The sequence below is a fragment of the Ruditapes philippinarum genome, unplaced genomic scaffold, assembly GCF_026571515.1.
Source record: "Ruditapes philippinarum isolate M1 unplaced genomic scaffold, ASM2657151v2 ctg14792_1_1_1_1, whole genome shotgun sequence".
Lineage (NCBI taxonomy): Eukaryota > Metazoa > Mollusca > Bivalvia > Venerida > Veneridae > Ruditapes > Ruditapes philippinarum.
Window position 1 is genome coordinate 2,158 of NW_026863581.1, and position 12,574 is coordinate 14,731.

Sequence of the window (12,574 nt, forward strand, 5' to 3'; positions counted from 1 at the left end):
TGAAACATTTTTGGACTTTTTTCTTTCTTTAGGTGAAACATTTCCGAAATGTTTTCTTTTACTGAAGTGAAGCATTTTCGGACTTTATTCTTTCTTAAAGTGAAACATTGTTGGATTTTTTTCTTTCTTTAGGTGAAGCATTTTCGGACTTTTTTCTTTCTTTAGGTGAAGCATTTTCGGACTTTTTTCTTTTACTTAAGTGAAGCATTTTCGGACTTTTTTCTTTTTTTAATTGAGAATGTTCGTACTTATTGTTACTTGAACACCATTTATTCACTTAACCAGGAAGTCAACATAATGAATATTTGGCCATGGGTATATGCTGACAGAACCTGTACTGTGCCTCTAGAATTGAAAATCAACTGTAAAAGTTAACGTGCATGACATGAAAGGACTATATAGATTATTATTGGAAGAAAAAGAAGAAAAACCTTCACAATGTTTGCTGTGTTAATCAAATGTTTGTAAAGTTGTTTTTTTTGTACGATAAAATGACACTTAATACAGTGTTTATCTGGATTCACGCTGATTTATATGGATATTTACTCTATTTTGATGTATATGATTACATAATTCTGTATAATACATTGTCAAATAAACAGTTTTACAGATAATGAGACATGGTTTAAAAATGCTTTCAGCTTATAAATCACGAAATATACATGTAACGTGTCAAAAAATGCTAAAACAGTCCTTACTCTGTTGGTAACGGGAAGGTAAAAAAAATTGGTAAAATTGAAATAATTATATGTAACATAAGACATGCAAGGCACCACATTGTTTGAGAATTCGAATATGATGCATTTTCAAACACTTTAAAGATGAATATGGGGTCATTTACTAGTAATTTAGTTGTCTCCTCTCATTTAAATGCACGTTAGTAACGTCGCTTTTCATTGGATAATCGTGATGTTTTATATACACGGCTACTGTCGATTTATAAAGAAATATCGCTTTATTCCTCTAAAAATGATGCTTGCTGTATTGTAAATTCGTTACAAATATTTCTGACATGTTATATGGCCGTAATGGCTCCGGTTATATTTACAAGCAACCGTATATATATAAGGCCATAAAACTTGTCAAAAATCTTTATAACTAAGGACATAATGGCCGACACAACCTCTGGCCTGTATCTTTTGACGTCATGATCAGAAAATATGAGTCGGACACACTACATGTATAAAACATTTTCATTACTATAAAGTTAAGATTATACCTCGTCATTTTCTTGTGTGACATCAACAGGTTTAGAATCATCTTCTGTTTTATTCGCCCCATCTTTAGCTGCTTCTGTTTCTACATCATCCTGATCCTCTAAAGGTTCACCTTCAGAGTGAATAACCTACAAGTTACATCATCATTTGTTTATTACATAATACCAGACTCAATATAGACTTGTTAATCTTTCAATATGGACTGAACGGTAAAAACGTTCTTCCTTTTTTTTCTTATGTACTGACTGGCGAACAGTGAAGTCTAGGATCAGACTGCTGACCTCGGTCTGCACTGGTCACAGTGGTGAACTCTTTTACCGCCAGCAGACGAAAACTTAATCGCTATGATGGCTTTTCTTATAATCTTAAATATGTAAGAGTAAATACGCCCAGTGACAGCAAATAGCGTATCCTATTTCTTTGAAAGATTTTATCTGTCTGAGAAATATAAATAAAACTCACTAATATTAGAACTACTGGTTATATTGATGAAGAACGACTATTAACAAATAATCGCTTTTCATTGGACAATTATGACGTTTATATTATCTATATGAGCCGCGTCACGACAAAACCAACATAGTGGGTTTGCGACCAGCATGGATCCAGACCAGCCTGCGCCTCCGCGCAGTCTGATCAGGATCCATGCTGTTCGCTATCAGTTTCTCTACTTGTAATAGGGTTTGTAAGCGAACAGCATGGATCCTGATCAAACTGCGCGGATGCGCAGGCTGGTCTGGATCCATGCTGGTCGCAAACCCATTATGTTGGTTTTGTCGTGACGCGGCTCATATAATATCTGACATCTACGGTGGCACAGAGGTGACATTTGTGCGTTTTTATTTATATCGTGCGTACGAGATACTCTGTCGTGGCCACGAGTTACTCGACATAGTTACTCGTGCGTACGACTTAATAATCTCGTGGCCAAAACGTAGTATATCGTGGTCACAACATAATTTATTTTCAGATAAATAAAAACACACACATGTCACCTTTGTGCCACCGTATAGGCAGCTGAAATTTATGATAGCATAAAAAACAATTACATGTACATGCGTCCCTGCTCATACAATCGTTTGCTTTATAACCGTGTAATTGGATATATATCAGTTACTATCAGTAAAAACACTGAAACTAAAAATCTGAGAGATTAAGTTCTCGGCTGCAGAACATATAAATAGAACGCGTTGTCATCTTTTACCACATGGCATGTCGTGGTCATGCCACTAATGATGCTCATTTTGTGGAAAACTGAATATTATGACGGCCAATTTTTAATTACGTTGTGTCCATTTATGTGCTTTTTGTTGTTACTTTTTTCTTTCTTTTTTTTTACTTTCTTTCTTGTTTTTAATGTTGCCATAGTTACCTTGAGGTAGCGTTCATCTGGCGTTTGTTTGATAGATCTACTGTAGGTCTTCAATGAATTGATCACAGCTTCCGGATTACTCTTCTGTTCTTCTGTACTATAATACAAAACTTGTATATATCATGGTTCACATTTAATATTGTAGACATTTTTAAAGAAAATAAGTATTTATTTGTACCAATCTGAATAACGTTCAGTGCGTTATTTAGAAAATGATGTACATCAGATTGTAATTTCTATTCAACATGTTTCTTTGTTTTTGCATGCAACTGATTGCATTACAATACAATCTAAAATTAGGAATTATTCCATAAAACGTTGGTGATAACGGCATTTTTGATTCCAACAAAAATATTTTGATTTATATGCGAATGATATCTGCGTGAAATAGACAGTTTTTGCGCATTATACTTTTTGCGCAATCCCTGGTAATGGTTTTTTTCGCAGAATCAGCAGATTTCGTTCGAATAGAAATTGAAGTTTTTGTTCAAATTCAAATAAAATGCCTTTTTTCATGCAAAATCGTGTATTCCTTTTCTAGTTTCACATGATTCTTTCTCTTTTCTTTGTAAAAGAATCACACATTATTTACAATAGCGAAATTAGGCGTTACGTTACATGATCGTGTTACAGTATCACGAGAGAAGAATTATATCTACAAATTATATTGTGAGTGAGTATTAAGACACCTCATATTTATTTTAAAGCTGCATGTCTCCAGATAAGCCTTAACATTTAAAAACATCAAATGTGAGAAAAAGGAACTTAGATTTAAAGAAAAATAACACGTTACATGTAAAATGCAATGAATGACATATTTTGCAGTATTTACTGCCATATTTCTGCTGTGTGACTAACGAAGTAAGGACTATTTTTGCATTTTTTTACCTTGACAATATTAAATTTTTAATACATTTTCAAACTTTGTGCTGCTTTGAAAAACATGTAGAGCTATCCAAAACATTCAGGGCTTCTGCTACAAGAAATGAGCCGCGCCATGACAAAACCAACGTAATGCGTTTGCGACCAGCACGAATCCAGACCAGCCTGCGCATACGCGCAGTCTGATCAGGATCCATGCTGTTCGCTTACAAACCCTATAACAAGTAGAGAAACTGATATCGAACAGCATGGATCCTGATCAGACTGCGCGGATGCGCATGCTGGTCTGGATCCATGCTGGTCGCAAACCCATTATGTTGGTTTTGTCATGACGCGGCTCAAATGACAAATCATGTCTCACATTCATGAAAAGAACGCATATTTTAAACCTTTAACATCATACACACCCCATTCCAAAAAAAACAGTAATTTAAAACATAAAATGAAAAAGAAAGCTACAATTTTAACATACGTAATATCCGAGCTGCCCAGTAACGCTTTCCAAGCTGGTGGTAGACCGTTCAAATCCCCTGTCAGGTGGTCAAACCCGACATGGAAATTATGATGGACCTCGAAAGGACATCCAATACTCTGACCTGTGTTGTCCTCTTTCTTCTGCGCCTTCGACTTGCTTTTGGCCATTTTGCTCTAAAAAATGTAAAATTGCAATTGTGAAACTATTGTCTTGTTAACTCTTATACATATATAAATAGATAATGTAATGGAATATTGGGTAAAATTATCAATATAATGAAGTATTGGGTAAAATTGTCAATGTAATGGAGTATTGGGTAAAATTAATAATGTAATGGAATATTGGGTAAAATTTACAATGTAATGGAATATTGGGTAAAATTAATAATGTAATGGAGTATTGGGTAAAATTAATAATGTAATGGAGTATTGGGTAAAATTAATAATGTAATGGAGTATTGGGTAAAATTAATAATGTAATGGAATATTGGGTAAAATTGTCAATGTAATGGAGTATTGGGTCAAATTGGTAATGTAATGGAGTATTGAAAGGAGTATCGGGTAAAATTGATAATGTAATGGAGTATCGGGTAAAATTGATAATGTAATGGAGTATCGGGTAAAATTGATAATTTAATGGAGTATTGGGTAAAATTGATAATGTAATGGAATATTGGGTAAAATTAATTATGTAATGGAATATTGGGTAAAATTAATTATGTAATGATATATTGGGTAAAATTAATAATGTAATGGAGTATTGGGTAAAATTAATAATGTAATGGAATATTGGGTAAAATTGTCAATGTAATGGAGTATTGGGTCAAATTGGTAATGTAATGGAGTATTGAAAGGAGTATCGGGTAAAATTGATAATGTAATGGAGTATCGGGTAAAATTGATAATGTAATGGAGTATTAGGTCAAATTGATAATATAATGGAGTATTGGGTAAAATTAATAATGTAATGGAATATTGGGTAAAATTAATAATGTAATGGAGTATTGGGTAAAATAATAATGTAATGGAGTATTGGGTAAAATTAATAATGTAATGGAGTTTTGGGTAAAATTAATAATGTAATGGAATATTGGGTAAAATTGCCAATGTAATGGAGTATTGGGTAAAATTATCAATATATTGGAGTATTGGGTAAAATTGATAATGTAATGGAGTATTGGGTAAAATTGATAATGTAAAGGAGTATTGGGTAAAATTGATAATGTAAAGGAGTATTGGGTAAAATTAATAATGTAATGGATTATTGGGTAAAATTGATAATGTAATGGAGTATTGGGTAAAATTGATAATGTAATGGAGTATTGGGTAAAATTGATAATGTAATGGAGTATTGGGTAAAATTGATAATGTAATGGGGTATTGGGTAAAATTAATAATGTAATGGGGTATTGGGTAAAATTGATAATGTAATGGAGTATTGGGTAAAATTGATAATGTAATGGAGTATTGGGTAAAATTGATAATGTAAAGGAGTATTGGGTAAAATTGATAATGTAAAGGAGTATTGGGTAAAATTGATAGTGTAAAGGAGTATTGGGTAAAATTGCCAATGTAATTGGGTATTGGGTAAAATTGATAAAGTAATCGAGTTTTGGGAAAATTGGTAATTTAATGGAGTATTGGGTCAAATTGATAATGTAACGGAGTATTGGGTAAAATAAATAATGTAGTAGAATATTGGGTAAAATTAATAATGTAATGGAGTATTGTGTAAAATTGTCAATGTAATGGAATATTAGGTAAAATTTACAATGTAATGGAATATTGGGTAAAATTATCAATATAATGGAGTATTGGGTAAAATTGATGATGCAATGGAGTATTGGGTAAAATTAATAATGTAATGGAATATTGGGTAAAATTAATAATGTAATGGAATATTGGGTAAAATTTACAATGTAATGGAATATTGGGTAAAATTTACAATGTAATGGAATATTGGGTAAAATTATCAATAAAATGGAGTATTGGGTAAAATTGATAATGTAATAGAGTATTGGGTAAAATTGATAATGTAATGGAGTATTGGGTAAAATTAATAATGTAATGGAGTTTTGGGTAAAATTTACAATGTAATGGAATATTTGGTAAAATTATCAATATAATGGAGTATTGGGTAAAATTGATAATGTAATGGAGTATTGGGTAAAATTTACAATGTAATGGAGTATTGGGTAAAATTGATAATGTAATGGAATATTGGTTAAAATTAATAATGTAATGGAATATTGGGTAAAATTAATAATGTAATGGAGTATTGGGTAAAATTGTCAATGTAATGGAGTATTGGGTAAAATTGTCATCTTGCCAGATTCTTCAATTGCAGTTCACCCTCTGTACATACAATTAAAACGATCAAAAGCAAAAGCAATATTTTAAAGATATTTATTATTGTTTACTTTCCTCAGTTTGCTATTTACTTTAACTAGATATAAAACATCAGATTTAAAAAGAAAATCTTTCTGCAGAAAGGAAAACATAGTTTGTATAATGCTGAAATAAAAGATTTAGAATATTTTATGAAGAAAACAGTAGTGAGTTAAAAATATAGTTAATAATGGTAGTAAAATGTAAACAAATTGGTATATTGACTTCCATACAAAACACTTAAGCACTTTAACTCTACTTATTGCCAAAATGCATTGATCACTTATATGCACACTGAGTAACGTTTTGGAATTAAAATTGATAGCATTTTTTACGCGTTATGAGCCTTTAAATTTTATTTAAGGCTAGCTAGATAAGACAAAAAAACGAAACAGTGTCAAAAGTTATATAAAATTTTCATTAAAAGTGACATTATACCCACCCAAGAGTAAATGGAGAGTTTTCAGGTTAAATTCAAATAACTTTACATTTGCCATATTGGTTTTCAATTTTATAATAAACGTCATCTGAAAAGTCAATAACCCCTGTGACCCATATGAATGCGTGTACTTCTATATATCCTCCGGAAAATATCGGAAATGTTCAATTTATAAAAAAAGGGTGTGGCAGTCTTTTTTATATTTTAGGTAGTTTTATATTTCATTTTAAATATCTTTGATTATCAATTATAGTTTAATCACTATTTCAATAGTAAATGAAACGAATTTATCAAGAAATGAGCATGGAGATACCTGAAACTAACAAGTACCGGTTCATATGAGGGTACATGATTGTGACCCCGGTACGGCTCGAGAACCCACAGTCCCTGGTTTGAGAGGCAGAAATCTTAATCATTATACCATTTCTGTAATTAAAATCTGTTACAGTCTGACGAAAACTCTTATACATGCCCAGCTCATGTTTATAACGTTGAGGTTGTATTATTCTCACCGAAATGGTTAAAAAACTGACAATCTTTATGGTTAAAATCCTGAAAATCTTTATGGTTGAAAACCTGAATGGTTGAAACCCTGACAATTTTTACGGTTGAAACCTGACATTCTTTAGGTTTGAAAACCTGACAATCTTTATGGCTGAAAACCTGGCAATTTTTATGGTTGAAAACCTGACAATCTTTATGGTTGAAAACCTGATAATCTTTATGGCTGATAACTGACAATCTTTACGGTTGAAACCTGACAATCTTTACGGTTGAAAACCTGACAATCTTTATTTATAACTTTAAGTTTACTAACAATCACTAACCTATACATATAAATGTTTTGAATGTATAATTAAAGCTATCAATAACTCTGCGAGATTTATAAATGATTTATTACTCTTATATTACAGGTTTGTCATTCACGATCATTATATTTTTTTAATATAATACTGTCCAACCTTGATTGTTGTGAATTTTGCTTTGTATAGTTTGCCATGCTATACGAAACTACGACACACTCATATTTTTTTCTGTTCTGTTCTTTTTTTATTTTCCTTTTTTATTTGTATATGTGGTCTTATGAGTGTGGTGTGTGGCAGGATTTTGGGGTTGTTTTGTATGTACAATGTAGTTTTTTTGTTTTTGTTGTTGTTGTAGTTTTTTTACGGCACCGGCGATGGAGTTGAGTATTTTTGTAATCAGGTGGTGATATAGAAAACAAGATCATGTCTGTGATATTAAATCCCGCTGTTTGTACAATCAATTGATAGTTGATATATGTCATCTACATGTTCTTCCGCTTTATAAATACAACTTTTTTGTCATAAATTTCAATATACTTACAAAAACACCCAGATCTATCTGATAAAGAGGCCTGTATATATTGATTTAGATATATGACCTCAATGCGGAAGTTTTATTTCTATGTTTGTATAATAGTCCACATCACCAATGTATAAATCTTTCCTGAATAGAAACTCAGCGCACCGAATAATTGTGTACTTAAATTTGAATTAAAAAAAAGATTTTCTTTTTAATACAAAATATGTGATATATATAGAAACATAGTGAATAAGCTTTGAAATAAAAAAATGTCTATTGCTCTAATTTAAGAAACTTCAGTTTAGTAACTTTTACATATCAGTTATATGTAACTGATATATATGTCGGCAAATAGTCATTTCAATTCTTAAAGTTTTAATATCTTAGCCATGAAGCTAAATATACAGATATATATCTGTGTCTTAGCACAAAAATGACTTATAAACTTCCATTTCCAACTCTCCCCCAAAATTCGAGAATACCACTAGAGATCTCTATAATATCTTTTAAATAAATTTCGGTTATATTACCGTTGCCATGCATGACGTGTTAATGTATTTTAAAGATGGTTTATTTAATATCTTCCCTACAACATTAATACTCATCACAACCGTCTATAACTTATACAATACATTTGAGCCGCGTCATGACAAAACCAACATAATGGGTTTGCGACCAGCATGGATCCAGACCAGCCTGCGCATCCGCGCAGTCTGATCAGGATCCATGCTGTTCGCTTACAGACCCTATAACAAGTAGAGAAACTAATAGCGAACAGCATGGATCCTTATCAGACTGCGCGGATGGCTTGTCTGGATCCATGCTGGTCGTAAACCCATTATGTTGGTTTTGTCGTGACACGGCTCAAATTTTGTATATTTCTCACGGGGTAGTCATTAAGTAAACAATAATTTCGTATCGCATTGAAAGTTTTATTTAAATAAAGGAAGAATTTGTTTTTAACCATTTCCTATAAAAGGGATGTGTTTCATAATGGTACAATGAGGCACCCATTTACTGTTCATTTCAAACTTCCTTTAATTTTATTTTTTGGCAATTGAATGGGGAAAAAACAGGTACAACAAAGTCCCAGTTAAATTTCCAGCGAAACAAATTTCTATGAAGTTTACGCAAAAATGAAATGGACCGTATAAATAACACATATATAACAAACTTTATTTATAAAGTCATCGCATATATATACACACTTGTATACATATAATGACTCAGTAGTTATAATGGTGACTGTTTTAATCAGGGTTTACTGTTTATGAGTTTTACTAATTAGTGAGTAGAAAAAATAACATCATATATGTATATTAACTAATAATAATATAACTATATTTTCTTGTGATATTTTGTTTTAATTTCCCTCAGGTATTTGGATGATTTAAAGGTCTTAGTTCTAACACGACTAAAACACCTGTTTTTAAATCGGTTCCAATTTATACCAATAGCTTAATTAATGGCTGGACACGCGGTCAGACAGGTTTGGTCTAAGAGGGTCACGCGAGTGCCGACGTTGTAACATTAGGGGACACGCTCTGACGTCAGCACTTAAATTAATCATTAAAATCGTCGCCCAGTTTATACTTACCATAATATAATCCATGGTTTTTACTGTGGAAAATAACTAGAATATGTATATATATATAAATCCAAAATGAAGGAAACGTCAAGACTTCTTTGGGTAAAGTTAAAACACAAACAGATGATTTATGTTCATACACTTTTATCTACTCCGTTTATGTGAAATACTTCTGACTGAACGTTTACTTCTTGCAACCACTCGACAAAAGTTAGATTACATTTTAAATGTGTTTATCTTTTTGACAATCTTTCAAGAAAATTGTGAAGATTTGTACGGGGGGAGAATAAAACACCTCTGTCAAACAGGAAGAAAATGTTCATCCAGATTAGGTTATTTTACTCATGTATGACAAATTAAAATTTCTTCCGGTAAAATCGGATAGAATTTCATGAGGTGCGGAACGGAAGAATACTATTTCATGGCAATTTAAAATGAGTACATGTCTGTAATTGAGGATATTGCGACGCAATGGTAACTACGGGAGCTTCAAAGGGACTTCAGTTGCTACGGGAGCTTTAAAGGGACTTCAGTTGAGAGCACATCGGGGTATTTACGTCGATACTACCAAAATTATTCAGTTATTTAAAAATATCAATCCACTTAATTAATAATAATAGTTGACTAACTTGTTTTTTGTATTTCCTGATCGCAGATCAGCAAATACAATGCTGACATTCAATCTCTTACACAGGAGTTTCACGACAAACCTAACAAGAAGTAGTTCTCAAAACAGCTTAAAACTAGCGATGTAAAAGAAAGAAATATTTTTATTTTGTTACAAATATCAAACACATTACAACGCATTCAAAGATTAATAGTAGCGTTGGCTTATAGAATTGCCAATAAATGCACGCAGATGAACATGATTTTAATCAATGAAAATGCTATTTTTGCGATGTCAATTACCGAATACCTCAGAGCGTATTACACAAATAAATCTGACTGGACAGTAGTGGAATATATACATGTCGGACTGTTTTGGCGAGAAGATTTTCGCTAAATTATTTACATCGAATTGTTAAATTGCAAGGAAAAAGATACTCTTGTTAAACTTTGTAAATTTAGTAGGATTGCTTTTAATCGTAGAAATAAACAAATGAGTCAAAATATATTACCATAATCATCCTCTTAATAACTCATTGGTTTTGTTTTATATAGATTGTGTGACTATAATTGTGTTATAATATGTTATTTATGTGCACGATGTACACGTTGTACAAGAGAAATAAATGTTCTGTTCTGTTCAAATGTTAAACAACATCATGAACAAAATACCTCGACATTAATAAGGATTACAAACCCTGCATGGATAAAAGGATAAAGTGTGGCTGTCATAAAAAATAAACATACCGTAAATGATTTTTGATGCAACTCTAGTCATACAAAATTCCGCATGTATCAAACTGTTATAGTAAAAAATAATAACGTAGTCGCTGCATCTCGGTGTCCTGCAAGGTGAATTATAGTATATAAAAATAAACTTATAACAGGAAAATACATACAGATATACAGTACGATTTAGATTGCAAAAATCAGAAAATACCACCGAGCTTGCAGCCTTTTGATTTTTATACTTCTTCACCTCACTTCTTTATTTTTCATGTATTATCGATGTTTAAATGCTGAAACAAGGGTTGTCGAGGTAACCTACGTTGGTCATCATCGCTGCAGCAAGATGTTTCATCGGCCGGTGACTCAAGTCTATTTCTCGACCATCGCTCAAGCTACTCTAGTAAATGTCATAAAAAGAAATCATTTATGAATAATAATTAAAAAAACGAGATTTAGTAGAGATCAAATTACTTGACCGATTGAATTTGTTAGAGTATGTGACTGCCTGTATGGGGACGATCGGCTACTTGAACACCCACCCACACTGTATCAGTCCCTCTTGCTCGGAATTGAAAGTATGGTGAATTGTCCCTCTCCGATAATGGTTGTTTTACAAGCTAAAATGAAAAATATATGTAGATCGACTTTCAACGAACATTTTACCAACTTTGATTATCTTTAGAAACTGAATAGTGGTAGACTCTTGCCAATTCTTAACCTTTGACCTAGTGGCGGTTACTGATTCTACCTATGCGATTGAGTGCCAGTAAAGACCAAGATCAGATTTGAATGATGAAATATTTATGTCCAGTTTGAAAGATTTACAAGTCTTTTTCTTTCAAAGATAATTTTAGCGAGTTAAGGGTAAGTATGGCTGTTGTCATGCCCGAGCTCCATACCCACTATGACAATTAGCATGTTTTTAAAGTGAATTGGTCCTTCATGGCAGGTCTGTAACTCTGTATATAACCTATAACCTTTATACAAGTAAACTTGTTAATGTTATGAAGGAATCATATATGGCTGTTCACAAGTGTATACATGATCCGATTTAATATACATTTATGTATAACAGATTATTAAATGTTCTGGAACGAAATATTAATATAATTATTCGTCATATAAATGTTCATACTTATTCACTTAATTAGAAATTTATAAACTTTTTTCTCAAGTAATAATTTATAACAATATTTAAATGATATATTTATGTTGTTTTCATCAATATTTTAAAGACTTATGGAAAATGTGCCCATTGTAGATCAATCCACCTTTAGCTTAAAGATTTTTTTCTTAATAATGTCCAAGATTTAGACACAAAGTCGTAATGCAGGTTACTGCATGGATTCGTGAAAAAAATTGTCTGATTTTTAATGAAAGTCTGTTATTTTTACAAAATTTCTCATATAAAAATTACAGTAAATAGTGACAGTTTAAAGCACTATAAATAGTAACAAGATTTTTTTTAATTAAGGGAACATGCATCTTTTAAACCGCAAAGAAGAACCTCAATATGTCCATCCGAGCGAACAGTTTTTTTTTAATCAATGACA

At 31.7% G+C, this 12,574-nt stretch overlaps 1 protein-coding gene across 1 annotated transcript; it reads right to left on the reverse strand.

Annotated features, from left to right (window-relative positions):
- Window positions 1-1,192: 1,192 nt before the first annotated feature.
- On the reverse strand, window positions 1,193-10,026 carry LOC132722573 (serine/threonine-protein kinase PAK 2-like). The gene is made up of 4 exons (XM_060707094.1): window positions 9,696-10,026; window positions 3,944-4,119; window positions 2,590-2,686; window positions 1,193-1,345 (listed from the first exon to the last, which is right to left on the reverse strand). Exons 1-4 carry the CDS (start codon window positions 9,708-9,710, stop codon window positions 1,214-1,216), a joined length of 420 nt encoding a protein of 139 aa, XP_060563077.1. The 5' UTR covers window positions 9,711-10,026; the 3' UTR covers window positions 1,193-1,213.
- Between the last annotated feature and the right edge of the window lie 2,548 nt (window positions 10,027-12,574).

Excerpts from the sequence above, each read along its gene's own strand:
- LOC132722573 (XM_060707094.1), bottom strand. Across the intron at positions 2,687-3,943 it reads CTGGGCAGCTCGGATATTAC|TACAGAAGAACAGAAGAGTA; the intron begins GTATGTTAAAAT and ends TTTGTATTATAG. Across the intron at positions 1,346-2,589 it reads CAGATGAACGCTACCTCAAG|GTTATTCACTCTGAAGGTGA; the intron begins GTAACTATGGCA and ends TGTAACTTGTAG.